At 34.9% G+C, this 19,360-nt stretch overlaps 1 protein-coding gene across 2 annotated transcripts in view; it reads right to left on the bottom strand.

Moving 5' to 3' along the window:
* The window catches only part of SEMA3A (semaphorin 3A), a 322,510-nt gene that overhangs the window by 211,950 nt on the left and 91,200 nt on the right, over positions 1–19,360 (bottom strand). Inside the window, exon 2 of one of the 2 annotated variants that reach the window (XM_059170983.1) lies at positions 4,766–4,958. In XM_059170983.1, coding sequence (XP_059026966.1) covers positions 4,766–4,877 — 112 coding nt within the window. In that variant the 5' untranslated portion in view covers positions 4,878–4,958. Of the gene's footprint in view, positions 1–4,765; positions 5,431–19,360 lie in introns of those variants that run through there. The other variant, XM_059170982.1, reaches the window with a different exon arrangement.

Here is a 19,360-nt window from a genome sequence, read left to right on the forward strand (position 1 = left end):
CACCACAACCAAAAGTTTACTTTTATTTCCTTACAAGGAACATATGCGATCATATTAACTGATTTTAATTAAATTTATTTGCATTAATGTTTGAATACAGAATTTAAATGTCATTCAGCAAAAATCATAACATTTTTGTTAATTTTGTTGTTTGATTTATATATGATAATGGAAAGTAAGAAAACAAAGAGAAATTAGTTTTCAGAGATCTATACATCTATTTAGTCGTCTAAGTAGTCATGTATTTTATATCCCTGTCAGCAGTGGAAACCTAGAAATCATTTATATGAAGAGAAATAACAACATAAAGTTAGAATTGGAAAAATTATCTCTTGAGTATTCAGTATTCTTTAAGCTAGTAATGACTGAATATCATTATCAAAATCTGGTGGGTTAGAATTTTAAATGGCAAGGTTTTGTGGTCTCAGTTATTTTCCTGCTTGCTAAAGTCTACACTGTATAAATTATTATTTCAAAGGCCAATCTGGTCAGCAGTTTTAATCAGAGAAGCCACAAATTGGAGACTTTCACTAGCCTGTGCTTGATCTGACCAGGATTGGATCACAAGATGTGTGACTTAGCATCTTGTTTTATTTTATTTTGCCTTATTTTTCCAGAATATATTTATTAAGTAGGTGAATAAAAATTTCTGGTTTTCAGTGTGTTTAAATTGAAGATTTCAGAATCAAAACGTGATTTTTAAAGTTAACAGAATTTGAGAAAAAAAGACCATGTTAAATGAGAATCAGCAAGTCAGAGACCTGATGTCAAATATAGAGTGACTATAGGAGAAAATATATTATAGATATTGCAATGAATTTATAACTTCTTTGCTCTGTGTGGCTGTGTATGAATATATATATATTCCTCTACCTCTCATAGAAACTTTTCTTTTTAGCTGTGAGGAGATTATCAGTATAAGACATATACCATATTATACAATCATGGGAATACTTGAGATATCCATGAGGACTTTTCATGGGACCCAAAAGATCACACCCATTCTAAAACAAATAAATAAATACATAATTTAAAATATGAAAATCACTGTAAAACAGTAACAATATTGTTGCAAAGCATTCATAAAGTTCACAACCTGTAGGTTGCCAAGATTACTTTTTCTCAGCTGTAAGACATCAACATGAAGTTTTGTCATTCAAATATACTCATACTCACATATATACACATATATATGTTTGTATGCATGTATCTGTGTGCTTTGGTAGAAGTAAAGAAAAATCTCTGAAGAGTCACCAAGTTTAATTAGTAAATCATTATTCATATTAATGAAATCTGAAGTGATCATAAGGTGCTGAGTAATGAAAAAAAAGCTTTTGTAAATGTTATTTCATCATTTTTAGTTAAACACTATCTTCTATTATCAGAAAGATATGTGTGAAAATTTTGATTTAACTGATAGTCTCATTGTAATAATTCTAAATCTTGGTGTGGGGGGTAGAACAGCTTTGCAAAGTATGAAAAGAAGGCCTTTAAAACAATCATTTAGGTGCTATTTACTAAGTCCTCCCTATGAAAGTAAAGTTAAAGGCACTGATTTAACCTTTGGATTCACATGATCACCATCACATTCCAACTTGCATGTGTCTTTGATTTCTACTAAAACTGAAGCACTCAGTGTCCTGGAAAAGCTCATCACACTGAGTGATGGAACATTTGTCATTTGTTTAAAACCCCAAACCTAATTTATTTCCTTGTGATTTCCATAGGTTTTTCTTAAGTCTTCATTGTACCACACATTCCAAAAGGAAGATTATATGATAGTCTGGTTTTTCATGAGAAAAGTGAAATTTGACTAGTTTTGTAGAAGAAATAAACAGTTATGCGTCAGTTTTAAAGAGAAACATTTTAACATTTAGCTATATTATATATATTTAAGGAAAGCAAAAGTATCTCTGAGTGGATGTTTCTTGAGGATAATTTGTATGTGACTGCTGAGATTTACAGAGTTCTCACATTTGCTTCCCCCACAAGGATTCTAAATCAGATTGGTTCAGAGGAAAAGCCAGCATACCCCATTTTTCTAATATTATCACTTCTCCAGATGGTCCTGAACACATCTATTCAATCCCTTTTTCCTAGAAAGTAAAGAGGTACCTTATTAGGTATATATATATGCACTACAAAGATTCCCTTCTTCTTCTTTTTCTTTCTCATTTAACATATCAAATCTCTTTCGTTTCCTACTAGGCAAGATGACAAGTAGAAAGTAAGCACAGTGATTGCCTGTTAACTTCCTCTTAGCAACCTGAGCAACAGAGAGAGTTAATGGTGGATCTTTGAAAACAAGTGACCATGGGAAATTAGGGTTGGCAGGGATTTAACTCTTCATGAATCATGCTGGAATATTTTTAAGGGCCAAGCAGTGGATGTTTTAACCATGTTTGACATCTAATTAAGAAGGAAAAAGAAGTAGCTAAGAAAAAAAAAATCTCTATTATAGTTTAGAAACAAAGTACTGACAATTGGCTACCAGGCATTTGCTTTGGCAAAACATGTAGAGACAAAAAGGTAATGACAGATCAATAAAATGACAGAAGAAAAATTGCTTGGACTATTCCTTTTCTTCTTCTTCTTCTTGTTCATTTCACAGTTTATTTTACCAAATAGCCAAGCCCTAGGTATTTCAATAGAATTGTTATGTACGTGAGGGACAGTTTTTGCTTAAAAAAAAAAAAAGCAGAATAATTCTAATTGATGTCATTGCTAAAAGGAGTTTATAAAGACAGTGTCCAATAGATACACATTGTCAATGTATACAAGTTTAAAGCCTGTACACATATCAAAGTACTATTCCAATTGAATGTTATCTGTTTAGTGCATGGAAAGGAATGGCACCTCTTCTATAATGGAGAGTAATCTATTACATTGGAAATAAAATTCTTGCAAAATAAAGATAACTCTCAATTCTTGTTTATTTTACAACTTATTTAGGATTTAAACAAGTATCTCCAAATTTAGTAGATTTTTAAAAGTGTGTTTCATGCTTCAAATCTGTTACTCTAAAATTATAACATAGAGCCATTGGCATCTTCAAGAAGTAAAGTTGCATGTGAAACTTACTCATAAGGCATATAAACTTGGATAAAATCGACCATCAACCTAAGTATTATTTGATGGCATCCTCTACAAGAATGAAGATGGAAAGCAAAAACTGAGGAAAATACAGCTGTCATAATATCATATACTCTAAAAATAATTTAAAGACAGTTACTAGAGATAGAGATTTAATTAAATATGTAATAGGGGCTTTATAATTTTTTTAAATCTTGCACGATAAATATAACTGCAATTCTGTTTGCTGATGTTTTCAGTCCATTCTCACTTTCATTATAAGAAACTATTATAGGAAAAATAAATGTATCTTTCAACCCAAGGTATTTAATCTAGCAAGTATTAATTCCAAATAAACACATTTAATAGGTGTTGAATTTTCTAATCCAAAGTGTGAAAATTACATCTCTCTTTCCTATTGGTGGTCCTCATTCACACTACAGCATTCAGAAAGAGATGTTCCCCATCATGTGAAAATTAAAGAATATGTTTCTGGCATAAAAGCAGTGTGCAGGAGACAGACATCTCTACAGACAGATTCAATGATTTTCTTTCACATTATAGGCTAAAAACAGAATATAACTGAAGCTTCCTCCTGACCCACCCCCAATTCCCGAAGTCTGAGAATCATAAGAAAGCAACACCTTAGGGAGTAAAAGTACTTGAGCTGAAACATTTTAATCTCCAGCTCCATTTTCCTAATATCTCGGTTACATAAACATTCTCTTTCATTAAAAGTTATATATATAGATGTAATTTTCAATCTATGTTATCATTATTTGATATACACATCTATAAAATCTATCTAAACAAATACAGAACAAATATTTTCTTTAAAGTCCTCATTAAAAACCAAGCATAGGCATTAAACTGTAACCAAATAAAGTACCAGCAACCATGTGATAAAGCTTTTAGTACCAGCAACCATGTGATAAAGCTTTTTTCTTTCTTAAATTTACACTCTTTTTGAAAAGTAGTTCACACAACTAGCTGTACAACCAGAAAGTAATGTCTCTTCAATTCTCACCGAAGTACATATGGAATTAAATAACATTATATTTCAAAGGCTTTAGCTTTACACCAATTAGCCAAATACACAGTCTTTTGTACAATCATAACACACTGTGGAAAAACTAGTCTGTTCCCTCCAGTTTATATTCTCTTGGCAAACCATGATCTACTGCTTATGTTAAGCATCTGATTGTCAGATTTGAACAAACTGAATATTCATGATGACGATTAACCATTTAGTGCCTAAAACTAAGAAAATACAATTTGTCATAACAATTACTACAGGTGAGGCACTCACATCTACAGAGAGACTATTTTTTGCAATAGCGATTTTTTTAAAGATATTTTCATAGAAGTAGAGTCAGAAAAATTAACAGAACATATGATCACATATACAGCTCAGCATTTACCAGGCATTCAGCTCTTCTCTGCAAATGTGATTAAATGTTCTTTGTTTGCATTTAAATTGTCGTATATCAAACAGGAGACATGCTTTTAGAAAAAAGTATTTAAATCATCTCAGAAAGATACACACAATCACATAGGTTTCCCAGGTTAAACTCAAGGTTTTATGGTTTGGGTTAGGAGGGAGTTCAAGGAATGAAAAGGTTGGGGTGGGGGGGGGGGCGCGGGCAGGGGGCATTACAAAGCTAGCCGAAATAAAAGAAAAATAAAGATTTACCTTTGTAGGATAATTTCAGCCTTGGCACGTTGTTCTTCCCATTTTGATAGTTTGCTCTCGCTGTAAGTAACACTCCCCAGAAAAGAGAGACAATCTTAGCGAACCAGCCCATGCTGCAGGCGCTGTAGGTCCCTAGGCTGCTTCAGCCTTCCCTCTGTATTGTGCGGCCAGAGAAGTTCAAACAATCTGGAAACTGGAGGTAACAGGTGATTTAGGTCAGTTTCATTCATAAATGCAGACAATCAAGACCACACGGCAACACTAACACCTCTTCTTCTGTAATAGTCACTGAAGCCCAGAAACTTCAAACCCTCCAAAAAAAAAAAAAGAAAGAAAGAAAAAAATCGAGCCAGGCACCAGATAATGAGGCACAACTGTTGTGTGGAAAGGAAAAAAAAAAAAAAAAATTAACAAGGGCTGCGGCAGTGGTGCTTAAGAAGCAGTTCCTTTTATCTAGGCTCTTCTGATAGCCGGTGGCGGACTCTAATCCTGCTCTCTGCTTCATTCGGCTCCGGGGAAGCAGAATGAAAGGGAAACAGAGAAAGAGAGAGAGAAAGAAAGAGAGAGAGGGGGAGAGAGAGAGAGAGAGAGAGAGAGAGGAACCGTGAGCAGCGCGGACTTTTCCTGTACACATGTAGGGAGAGATGACACAAGATCCCACAGACAGGTTTTCCCAACACTCACTAGACTGGCTGACAATGGGAGAACAGGCGAGCTCAACCCACTCCCCTTCCCTCCTGTCACACAACACATGCAAAAAACATCTCATAGAGATTAGAGCCGGGAGCAGAACCCTCCAGCGTGCCTGTGAAAGGCATGTAGCTATAAATTTACTTCCCAAGGCACGCGTTGTTTTATAGCCATTTTTAGGTGAAATTTTGATTAAAAAAATCTGAAATCTGCTACCTACCTAATTTACAACTGATACTCATGGTATAATTCCTTTGAACTAGTGTGTTATATGTGTATATGTATGTATGTATATATACATATAGATACACACATATATTCATATATGTCTATATGTATATCTTTTTCACCACTGTAACTTTAACCACTGAAGGTTTTAAAGCCTTGTTAGAGATCATTCCCTCTTCCCAACAAACCCCCTTGGCTCAACTACCCCCTTCCCCGCCCCACTGCAATTTCAGTGAAGAAATTCCTAGTAAAGCCCATTTCAATAATCAGTTCAAGACAAATATAGGTCCACTGAGAATTATAAATTACAACTCAAAGGGATACTCAGAATTTAAAAACATCTATGGTTTTTCAGCTTCTGGAATGCTCTGGCTAACATTTGTAATGCATCACATCTAATTAATTAAAGCCACTTCCCTAGTTTTGGTTTAAAGGGCAGAGGAAGATGACAAAGTTCACAAAAGTCCCTGCTGAGTGTCAAGGACCAACGTACAGAGGATATCTCGGTGTCTCCATGAAGACAGCGAAGGGTTACTAAATTTTTGTGCACACGAGTGTGTGTGTTCAGGGAGTCAAACGGACACTCTCAGTTTTTTCCTAAATAAGACATTGTGTCTGAGGTGTTTCAATTTCTCTTCTATTTTTCATTTGATTTTTCTCCAAAGCTGATATGCTTATAAGATTTGGGGGGTTGGGGAGATACAGAAGTTAATAGGACAGAACTTTCCCCTCTTTATTCCTCAACTCTCTCTGCCCTACCCACCCCCCAAACAACACACACAATTGAAATACAGAAGAGAGACCCCTACTTCAATAGTGTGGGAATTTCTCAACTGAAAGAAGAGGGTGAGTCTCCCAATTACAAATGTAAACACTTACTGCAAGTGGCTTACTTAGTAATCTTACGAAAAAAGATCTAAGCATCTGTCACTACAGCTTTCGTGATCTCATGACTTGATGTCTACAGACCTATAGGGAAAAAGCATCTCCCTCCACTCCCCCATTCTGTCCGTCTCTCTGTCACTATCTCTGTCTCTCTCTTCGTGTGTGCGTGCGTGTGTGTGTGTGTGTGTGTGTGTGTGTGTTAGAGTGCGTGGGTGGAGGAGGAGGAGGAAGAGGATGAAGAGGATTTAAAGGAGGGAGAATGGGGGAGGGGGTGGGGGAATTCTCTCTACTTCACTAGATTGATTCATCAAACTGACCGTATTGTATTTGTCAGTTTCCGCAAGCCTATTGATCAGTACGTATTGTTAAGAAAATAAAATCCAAAAATGATGTTGATTTTACTGATTCTCACACTTGTTATCCTGAGCACTTTTCACGCTCTGGGCAATGGATTAAGGCTACAAACAACAAGAGGCTTGTCTGTCTTCCATGGATTACCCTCTATAGACATTTATTCTACAGAGGAATTCATGTTACTTGGGATTATTTAGAGGACTGGACTAATGAATTATCCTCTTGAAATATCACGTATAATCAGTTTGAATAGTTTAAATAGTTGCACCATTTTCATTAATATATATATTAAATGTCTTTAAATATTTATTTTTTCTCTAACTCTCCATACTAGGTAGGGAACAAGTTTATATTTGTCAAAACTAAGCAGAATAAACAAATTTAGAAATGGATCCATTTCACTTGCGTAGTGTCTAATTCTGAAACATTTTGATGTGTTCCAGGAAAAATGAAATGTTGTAGGTAAAATTCAGATAAAAGAGGATCAGAATTGACTCCATGGGGAGGAAAGACATTCAATCTGGATTTTGAACCACAAAATCAGGACAGAGTTATTTAATTTTGTAAAACAAGTAATTTAAATTAATGTTGAAGTCTGGAATTTGGTAGCACAGACACCCCATGTTTAGAAACACATACATAATTGGAAAAAAAACCACTTTCATATACTTATCTGTATTTGATGTTTTTCTTACCCTCTAAATTTTTTATGATCTTTGTGTCCTTCCAAATTTTGAAAGCTTAATAAATTCACCTTCACATATCCTTATCTGTGGGCTTTTAATTTAAGAAGTATGCAAACAGTAAATTCTTTGGGTAAGCATAGCTGTGTTCGACTGATTAAATTATAAAATAAGAGAAAAGTGTAGCCATGCCATAGGTATTTTAAGTGTAATTAAAAAAAGAGAGAAAGAAAGAAAGAAAAACTACATGCCTGAAAAAATACAAAAGTATTTTGCAACCTATATTTCTACCTCTATGAAAGTCTTTGACTTTCGTCAGGGTTCAAGTTGTTTTCAACTTTTTTCTTATACTTCCAAACACGTAAGGGATAATGAAGGTTAAACACACTTCTCAGCTGAAGTAGGAACAAGGTAGGGTTGGATCTGTGTGGGTGTTTATCAGAACTTTTCAAAATCTGGCTGTGTGTGTGAAATGGAAAATTTTGACTCACCCCCTAAGGAACATCACTCCCTGCTCTGATGGTCTGTGGCCTAAGCTCCAGCATGAGCAAGCCTGCCCTATTCGTCACCTTATCCGTTGATGTTAGTGCATCATTTACTATTCCTTAAAAGTCAGAAATAATATACTGACCTTTTAACATTAAATTTTATTTAAGCATAAAGGAAAAATATTATTTTTTTTCAAAGTAGTCCATGTTCAATGATTCTCTAACTCACAGTCTATGTCATATGCTATAATTAACTTGACTTGCAGTTGAATCCCTAATATCTTTGTAAATTCCAACTTTTCAGATGTGATCAGCTCTTCCTACAGAGTCAAATTTGAGCAGGTGCTTACTATGATGATCATGCTGTTGTATACCTTGCTGTCACATAAATCGGAAGTTTTTAACCTCGCCCAAATCCATATTGAGATGGATTACAAAGACTTTTGAGTGAGAGTGACAGTTTTCTGGGTGGTGTGCTTGATTTTCTAGAGAAACAACACTTCCAACTTCTCAACAGGTTGGTTAAGTTTTGTTTTTCCCCAAAGACCTGTATGGTCACAGAAGATACATATCAAAGCCTTCCTCCATTGAAAATGTATTTTTGACCTCTGCATGTATTGGATAAAGCCGATGTGGTATTTTTTTAAATGCCCACTCTCTGTATTTTATTTATATAAAACAAATCGGGATGGCAACCAACACTGTCATTAAAGAGCAGAAATGATTGTTCTAACTTGTGAGATGGTATTCCAAGCACTTCCTCAGATTATGGATACCCTATAGATCTTACTGGGTAAGAGAAAACTCTTCCTATATTTGTGCATAAAAGAATATAAAGAGAAATATAACTTAGATGTATTTAAAACGTTAGTGGAGTGAAGTTATGGTACGCTTTGATAAACATGCCTGCCTCTCCCTGTAATCTCATTCCACCTGTTTTATTGTGTTTGGTTAGAGTACTGCTCCCAAAGTGTGTGTCTCTGACAGAAGGAGATGACCTCTTGAAGAGAAATAACTGAGTTCAGAATTTTAGACATAAGCTGGTTAGCCAGTTCCCTTTAAGAAGTAATACCAAGAATGAAACCGATACTAAAAACAGACAAGTTTTTGGTACCCTCTCCAAGGTGTTATTCAACTGAGTCACATGTAAAATAAATAAATAAATAAATAAATGAAAAGAAAACCCCCCTGATATTAGTTTCTATCTAACATCTGCTATTTCTTACTTTTTTTTTTCTTCAAGGGATGCTTTACTGCTATATGAGAAAGGCCTGTGATCAACAGAATTATAGCAAATGTCATAGTCTAACATTTGTCCTTGCTCTGACATCTCATGTTGGAAATTCATTTTTAATGAGGGTTTTTCTAGTACAGGGAATTTGAAACCTTTTCTTTTTCTAAAAAAGAATTGCGTGGGTGAAAACATTTTTTAGAAGATCAGAAGACATCTTATTAATTGGGCAAACTAAATAGTTGATGCATTATTTGTTCTAGCCAAAAATGATAGATTTGAGAACTACTGTAGTAGTCACTGGAAGCCGGGGGTGGCAGGTTAAAAGCAATATTTAAGAAATTAAGTTAAACTTTTCAGAATCTGACCCTTGTGAATGCTTTTAGTATAAGCAACATGTGAAAGCATGAGTTGAGAGGAGGAACTGATAAAAGGCAAAGGCCATTCACTCTCTAGGGAAGCATTAACTCTTCAAGGGAAGAGTTCTTTAACTCCCCTTCCCCACCCCCCAACCCCCTACCTCTACACTCCCCACCCCCAATGGAGATTTCAGGAAAATAAACTCATCCTTCCTCTGGAATAATTTTGTAACAGCTTGGGAAAACAACAACAACAAGAAGAACAAACTGCTTTGTGTTTTCTCTTGTGACATCAATGTTCATAATACTTTGACACAAATAGAGACTTAAAAGACTCCTTAATTTTCAAATGAATTGAAGTGACAAATGTTAGATCAATGCAGGAGACCAGAAACTGGGCAGTTAGATTACTTGTGGCTGCATATTTCAAGAAGAGTTTAGACAAGAAAGGGTATCAGGAATTATAGAGTAAGTTTATGAATGGTAAGGTGAGTTGGTAGCTTCTCTTTCTTTGAGAATCTGATTCCTGGGACAAAGTAGGTGAGTTTCATTGGGTTACCAAATTTGAATGGGGGATGGAAAAGAGTGACAAAAAAGGATGAATTAACATTGTGTTTATGGTTAGTATCAGAGCTGCCAGAAGTGGCTAAAAATCCACTTATTAGGAACATGAATGATTATTTTTCCAGTCTCTCTTTCTTTGATGTTCTAAATCGATCGTATTTTCCAACATTTTAAAATGTTTTAAACACGGGAGTTTTTCTTTTCCATCTACTTAAGGAGTTTGTCATCACTTACAGCTTCTTTATCAGATTATCTGATAAGTGAATGCAGTGTCCCTGCATATTAGCATATTGAAATAACAAAACAATGAAAATATCAAAATACCTGCTTTTTTCCCTTTTTTTTTTTTTTTTTTTTTTTTTTTTTTAAGTGAGAGTGTCTCCACCTCAACTCAAATGGAACAGGAAAGTTTTCAAGTGAGACAAAAATCCCATTGTTAATACTGATCAGTACAGGCCAGGCAGTGAGGAGGAAAAAATGAGGCGTCCGTGGAATACAAATGAAATGAGCAGGTTGGCTGTTGAGTGTTTCAGAATATGAAGTTATTAATTATTTGGCTTTCAGAAAAGGCATATCACACACCACACCTTCTCACTGAATAAATAAATAAGCAGATCCGTGTTAAATAAACAAGATAAAAAAACTATGTAGGGGTGTTTCAAGGATTACTTTACATCTGACTCAGGCAAAGCAGATGCATATAGTTTCCTTTTGTTCCCCACTGAAAAGACTGTTTCACCTCAGATGTAAAGTTTTCTAAAATCTCTATATTCTAGGAACAGCGTTTTCCCCTTTACTTCTTTTAATGTTTTTAAAGAGTTCACAACTGATAACGATGGAGAACAGAAATGCTGAAACCTAGAATTAAAGTTCTTTAAAAGGGTTTATTATAATGGCAAAACCAACTGCTTGGCGGATGGTGACTCAAAATCTGCAGTGTATTCTGGTTTTCAAGGGCACAGATTTCTCCAAATTGCAAGAGTCAGGACGAAAGGCTTCAGTTATTTTCTTCCCTTTCCTCTGCTGTCTCAAGTGTTAAGTATCATTTGGTCCAGTCTATGGGCCTCCATTTTCTCCTTTGTGGCATGGGGCTGGGTTAGAATGATATGCCAGGTGTCATTTCACTGTGTTGGCTATAGGAGCAGCTGTCACCTTATGGGAAAGATCAGGAAGCGTCCTGTTTATTAGCTAACAATTTATTATTATTAATAAATGATTTAGGAAGAAAAATCAGATCTTCCCCATTTTTCCTCAGGGCCTACCCATCCAATAAATCTCTTTGAAAATCCATCAACATAAATTCATTTTCTCATGCCTGCTGTATCAATGAGAGGAGAAATAATATCCAATATGCCCAGCCTTGCCTCTTCTTAAATTACAGATCCAAGTTGAAAATGGTTTGACTTGAGGATTTAAATGATAATGTGATGATTCCCATACTTGCTTTTTAAAAGCTGATCCATGGCTTTAGTAATTTAGAGCAAAGACCCTTCCCCTCAATATTAACAGAGTGAATTTTATAAAACTCCATTTGAGGCATAAAAATAATAATGTGAATTTTTTTGAACTTACAGCTTTTAACAACAAGTGAGTACATTTCTCATGGTGTAACTTTGTTTTTTTTTTTTTTTTTAAAGATTTTATTTATTTATTTGTCAGAGAGAGAGCGAGTGAGAGCACAGGCAGACAGAGTGGAAGGAAGAGTCAGAGGGAGAAGCAGGCTCCCTGCGGAGCAAGGAGCCCGATGTGGGACTCGATCCCTGGACGCTGGGATCATGACCTGAGCCGAAGGCAGCTGCTTAACCAACTGAGCCACCCAGGCGTCCCTCATGGTGTAACTTTGTAGAAATGGAATTTGATTTTTTGTTTTTTTTTTTCCTCTGTTCTTTTTTTTATTTTATTTTTATTTTATTTTATTTTTTATAAATATATATTTTTATCCCCAGGGGTACAGGTCTGTGAATCACCAGGTTTACACACTTCACAGCACTCACCAAAGCACATACCTTCCCCAATGTCCATAATCCCACCCCCTTCTCCCAAACACCATCCCCCCAGCAACCCTCAGTTTGTTTTGTGAGATTAAGAGTCACTTATGGTTTGTCTCCCTCAGAAAGACAACTATCATATGATCTCCCTGATTTTTTGGTTTTGATAGCAGCAGATGGTTTGGTCTTTGGTCGTCTCATTTTGACATATTAATCATTACAGATTTCATGATGTTGTAAACCTATTTTGATTCTGTTAAGCCAAAATAAAAATGTTTAGAGAAATAAGAAAACCAAATTTGAGTGAATCAAGCTCAACATGCTGATCTATTTCTTGGGCTGTCAACAGGAGTTTGTAGGCGCTTGCCACTGTGTGGGACCCAGCAAACCTCACAAGGTTCCAGAGATGCGATTGTAACTAGACTCTCAAATCCAGTCACCTTCGAAAACATTTTACTTATCATATCTCTTGCAGTATTTATTTCATATGTACCCGTTCATTCAACAAAATTTTGAGAATCACGTAGATGTCAAACATTGTGACTTGCAAAACAAATTCCAACTTTTCTGAGAACAGTGGTATGTACTCCCTGTGAGGAGCAGCAGTTTATCTTTTATTTTTTGGTAACTTTCTACCTGAAAGCATAAAAACTGTCTGCAAAGCTTTCTAAGCCTTTGGCCTGCAGGGATTTACTTATTCATGCATTTAAAATATAACTCTACTGCTATTTTCTTTCTTTATTTTATTTATTTTTTAATTTTAAAAATTTCTTTTAGTTTTTATTTTTAATTTAAATTCAATTAATTAATATATAGTGTGTTATTAGTTTCAAAGGTAGAAAAAAAGGTGAAAAGGTATTTTCTTTTCATCAAATCCTGTATCTGTTTTCATTTCTCATATTCTATCTTCTTTGTTATTGCAGAAGACCCTAGCTGATGACAGATTATCTATATATTTTGTTGGATTACTTACGATTACAGGCTATTGTATTCCCCTAAAGTTAATCTGCCAATATCGGGATTTTGCATTAGGGACTCAGGATATAAGATCTTAAAAAAAGAAAGAAAGAAAAGAAAAAGACTTGCATAATTTTTCACAATGTTTTAGGAGGATTCTGGGAGCTGTCTCCTCTGTGAGTCTATGGTACTATGTGCATAGACCTATTATAGCTCGTACTACTTTTTAAGTTTCTTTAGTACACTCTAATGTCAAAAAGGAACAGAAACAAACTTTTAAAATTTTATTTTCAGTGTTCAGCATAGCACTCAGCACAGAGTAAGGTTTAACCTATTAATTAATGGATTGATTATTTAACTAATTAATTAAAGTGTAAGAGGGAAAATATCCTAGATACTGAAAATATTGTGGCCCAGAAATCTCACAACTTTAATAGTTTGGTAGAAATAATTTATTCGCAGATATAATTGCACTAGTTTCCCATGCTCTGATATTAAGCATGTATGGGTATGTAGACAACAGCATTACAGAGAGTTCTAATTGGCTCATTTAAAATGCTGCTAATGTAAAAAAAAAAAAAAAAATGCTGTCAGTGTAATGATAGTACAGCCCATGAAAGAGAATAGCATTGGCTCCTCCTTCAAAGCATAGGAGGTGTCATTGTTTCATTGTTTTATTATTATTATTGTTATTCAGCTATGTAGTTCTTCTCAGATTAAAGATCTCTCTTCAGATTTCCTTAGCCTTCAAATGATGATAGTATGTTGCTGATATAGTTGCTAATTGAAATGAGCATTCTAACAGGTTTCCAAATGTATAGTATTTCCAAATGGCAGCAATAAATTCTCTCTCTCTCTCTCTCTCTTTTCATTTTAAAAATTAAGAATGGTGGTTATAAAACTCCCAGAATGAAAGCCACCACGACTGTGAAAATGCATGTATTATATGAGACAGGATATGTGGGCTTAAGGCACAAGACCACAACTTGTAGCAATACCAGTGAAATTTTAGTTTCTTTGTCTAGAAATGAAGTTGATCGTCCCCCTCTTCCCAAAGCACGTTAAGATCAAATCAGATATCACACTGGGCATTGCCCAATACAAGCACATCCAGGAAGCTGGGGTTCCTAGGCCAAGTTTCTGCATCCACACCCAAGGGAGCAAGCCTCTGCGGTCGCAGAGTTTGGCTCAACCTCTGGGCATCAGAATTGAAAATGAGGAGGAACCAGGACATCATGTCAAATATTGCTGAGAAAGGAAACAGTGATCCTAAAATGCCCTCTTGGAGAAAGAAAAGACGACCCCTTCAGAATCCCTGCAGTGGGCACTACAAATGTTACATGAAAAAGCAGAATGGAGGAGCTAGGCTGTCATTAATTTTAGGGTCCTGTAAATATTGCATTATTATTTAACTGTCCTGCAAGTATTACATGTTAGGTTTTAAATGCACCAAATTTACATATCAAGTGCAGCAGGTTTGACCATGGAGAATAAGATATCTAAATTAGGATACAAAGAGTAGAGAAAGCTGTAGTAAGAAACCATGACTTGGACTAACAAGCATGAGGTCTCCTTTACTAATCAGCCCGGCAACTGTAGGCAGCTGCAGACTGAAGGGGAACAGCATTTCACCTCTGAACAAATTGTTGGTGACTCATTGGCCAGATGTTTATTTGAGATCCTCCACCTTTCACAGTTTGCACAGTACAGAAAGAATTGTATCTTTTATCGTAAATGAAGCCTTAAATTGGAAGAGGACCCATTACCAGGACTAAATCCTCGACATGCAAGTGAGTTTTAATAACATGAGTTGCAAGCTTCCTAGTTAGTGAATATTTATGTTTCAGGGCTAATTATTTTCCCAGATAAGTGTCATACTTAACTTTGGGAAGCAGAGAAGTTTAGGTCATCAGGTGAAACACCTGTATAACTATTATGGGAATATCTCCTGCTACTATTTATATTTTAAGTCATTACCTTTCATAGGTCAACGGCACTCTTTAGTATTTTCACTGTTGAAGAGTTTTCTTTCATGCTGTTTTTAGAACACCAGGGAATCTTGATTGGCTGGTAAATAAGTTAATTTTCCATCCTAATGGAATGTTTTACTATAATAGTTTCAACAGGAACATTTCCCTTTCACCTGCATTATCAGTTAAAATACATAGGCAAAGACGTGGCAGTGATTAACACTACACAGCGATCTTTGAAGAATTTCTCAGGTCTACAGATAGATACCCACCAAATAGCATTTAGATTCAGAAATAAATTATGGATATCTTAATTTACAAAATAAGTACATCTTCATACTTACTTTTTTCTTAATAACTGGCAGAAGTTAAAACATAGCGAAGTATAAAAATACAATCGCGACGTTCTGAATAGAATGATAGTTTCTATTTTCACGTTAAGTATCAGTCCGTAGCAAAACTTTCTAGAGGCATTGGCCATAAGCAGTGGGATAGGTGAAGCAGGTTTTAAAGAAAGAATCGTGTTCTATAAACCTACACTGAATTTTAAAAATCCACATCAAAAATGCTGTGCTTCCAATGTAGTTAAGCAGCGTTTTCAAATGTGATTCAATACATGCGGAAAGCCACTTAGTCTCCCACTAAATCGAGCCTATCAGAAAGTGGTTCAAATGTCACTAATTATTTTATAGGAATAATCATGTTGTAGCTTTAAACAAACTTAAGCTTTAGTCTACTTTAAGACTGGAGTGCCAGGATGAAAATAAAGACCCTTCTGCTGAAATAGACTGGATTGAGTTACATTTAACAAGATGCAGGATGTGGCACTTGAGCTATCTAACAGTGGTGGGCTGTTTGCCACCCCAGCAACGAGATCAGGTTTCCTTTGCCTCATACCATTTCAGAATAATTTCATCAAAATTACATGATTGACACTACAGCTTTCTTCCCATTCTGATTTATGGAAATGCTAATATCTCCACAATACATTTATGCTTTAAAAGTATTTGAAAAGAGAAATCAGCCAGCAATTTTACATTGTGAATTAAAAGAAAAAAAAAAAAACTTAGTTCATTGCACACAGAAGATGCCCCTTTATTTACTCTAAAGGTTTTCTTTGATGGCTATTCTTTTTGTTTTTTTCTACGTGTTTTCATTAAATAAGCTTTGCGATACTTTCTGTCATCCTTTCAACTATGAAAATGAGTGACTGGATGTTGTAAAAAATGGGCAAGAAACCCTTTTCCAGGTGTAATATTATAGTAAACGTTAGTATTATAGTTAAGTATTCCCTTCCCTAGTTTCTTCTATCTGTAATTTGGTTAGTGCCCTCTTTATAGTAAAATCTCTACAAAGTCTTAGAAAATAATTTATTGTAACTGTAAGTCACCACAACCACCATTACGCTGCATTATGAACTAAATCTTTCTATGTATGTGTTGTGTTTTGAGCATATTTATATGTATTCATTCTGTCAGTTAAGTGCACATATCATGAATATATTTGCCTTTAATAACACTTTAATTACAGGTCATTTCAATGGTGAGACTCACATGGACTGTTTCCTGTTAAGTTCCTAGTGCAATTCCTTTCACACAATGGGTCCCCCATAAATGTAAGTGAATGACTTCCTGACTATTGTCATGGAGATGCGGGATGGGGTTGGTAGCAGAGACAAAGCTGGCTGTCAAAACCGTTATTTTCAGATGAACAGCAAAAACAGGCATTGAAAGAAACCTGAAGGTCTTCAGAAGAACTCTGCCCATTCTGTCAAAAACAGACTCAAAGAATTTCACGTATTCCTGAGCTCAGGAAGATTGGTGTGAAAAACAATGACCATTTGCTTATTTAAAAAAATTTAAAAAAAGCAAAAATTGTTATTTTTTAAAAACTATATTTAACTGAAGGAATTACTGTGTTCTCATTTGGGATATGTAGCAAAGTATTTTGTAGTAGGGTGATGAAATATCCTTAAATAATAGAATTTCATTAGGTATAGGTTTGACAGAAATGGCTTTCGTTTTGCCCAGTTCTTTGACCTATAAGCTAAATATCAGGTGTTATAACATTTAAGGGGTAAGTCTTCTTCCTGTGGAAGTAGGTGTGGGAAAAATGTGTCACCCTTTTCCTCTGAGGTTGGTGTGGCTCTTGGTGAGGGAGGCAGGTTTCCCTTCAAATGCTCTACACTGAAACAGTGCTGCCACAAGAGAAAAAGACTGTGTCGATAACAAGGACCTTAAAATGGTGAGATAGTGAGGGTTCTGAATTAAGTGGATATCTTTTTTCCACAGATTATAATACATTTTAGTCTTATGTATTTTTATATGCCTGCGTGTATATGTACATCTGTATATATGTGGGTATGTACGTGCACATATATACATATAGATGAACACATATACACACACACATTAAATATACTCCAACAAACATTTTTTAAACTTCTGTTCCAGGAACGTGTGAAGATTGTAAGAATTCAAAAACAAATGAACACATTTCCTACCACAAAATTCTACAATCGAGTTGAAACGGTGATGTTAACACTAGCCTTATAGAAATATACACCAACAGTCTCCTAGATGCCATTTAATTATAAACTTTAAAACATAGATGAAAATAATTACTCTTGTCGTTTTAAAGCATTTAGCTAGTCTGACATAGTTTTCAATGATATGTAATAAAATATTTTTCTTCTTTCTCGAATAATACAAACTCGTGTGATTTCTGGCATCTTGAAACAAGTGGAACAGTTGGCTTTGACCCACTTCCTTATTCTGAAGAATTACTCTCAGATTTCAGTCTTGGAAAAAGTGATAAAGGCTATTTTCAGAAATCAGACTCTTAGGATATAGAAAAGTGCAGGTTCTAGCTTAGTGCATTATAAATCGGTCTAAAGGTAAATACTATCACCTGAGTCTCATTACAAGAAATGGATACCGTGTATATTCAATTCTCTAAAAATAGAGTTCAACATCTAAACAGTATGTTGTTTTACAAGTGATGGGCTAGTGACCTACATGCACTGATTACATTTTAAGTATTGAGAAAATTATTTTCTTTGTTACTAATATTTGCACTTTACATTTTTTTTTTCTTCTGAGTGATTTATTTCATGTTTCCTGGACATGAAATATCACTTTTCGGACCTCCATTTTGTTACATATACTGGATATACTGGGAAAAAATCTGTAATAAAATTGTAAGCAGAAATGAATGATCTCTAACAAAACATTCCATTAATTTCAGGAATAAGCCTTTCATGTTTCTCAGTGGTCCAAGTAAGAGTAACAACAATAAAAAGTTTCCATTATTTAACTACTCTACATGGTGGGGTGTGTATGATGGAAGCAATGGGTGGGTGCTATCTCATATTTGATCCAAATACATGGATTGTATTGCTAAAGACTAAGTAAGGAGGCAGGCAGTACATTTGATGGGAGAAACTCAACATGAGTCCTATTTCCAGCTTGGATACTAACCAATCCTATATTGTTAGATAATGAATTTCTTGGGGTTTCAATATCCTTCTCTATAAATGAGTTAGCTGGACTAGATATATTCTATCTTTGGTTCCTTCTACTGCCTAAAATACTGTATTCTAAACTGTATTTCCAAACTACAGCATAAAATTTATCATTTAAAAATTAGCAATATTTAATTACTTTAGAAGCAAGAATTTAATGATTCATGTTGCTGCTCCACTTAAAATTGTAATTTCATTTGGGGATTAGAATGTAAAACTATTATTTACTACTGTGGTTAAAATATTTGAAATACTTACAATGGCCCCAATATCAACATATCAATTAAATAAAACATATTTATAATACACCTTCTGTTCTAGTCCATGAAGTAGAAATGTGAGATGAAGATCAAATCCATGATTCTGATGTTAAACGTAATTGGTATGATGCAGAAAAGTTTGGTCGAAGCAGTTTCTAGAGAGTGTTTATTATTCCTATCATTTTAGGATAATTAATAAGTAAAATTTCTTCCTCAGAAAGGGTTAATAGAGACCAAAATGCACATGTTCAATCTACCTTCCTCTCATTTTTGTTACCCTGAGATATGTATTTGATAGGAAGGACCAACAGCTCTATCGATTTTTATTTGACTTATTTCAATGGATCTTTAACACTCATATCCAGGTAGTTGCTAAGGGAAAGACAAAAATTGTGATTTCTGCCTCTGAAGAGGG

Source organism: Mustela lutreola, chromosome 4, assembly GCF_030435805.1.
Source record: "Mustela lutreola isolate mMusLut2 chromosome 4, mMusLut2.pri, whole genome shotgun sequence".
NCBI lineage: Eukaryota > Metazoa > Chordata > Mammalia > Carnivora > Mustelidae > Mustela > Mustela lutreola.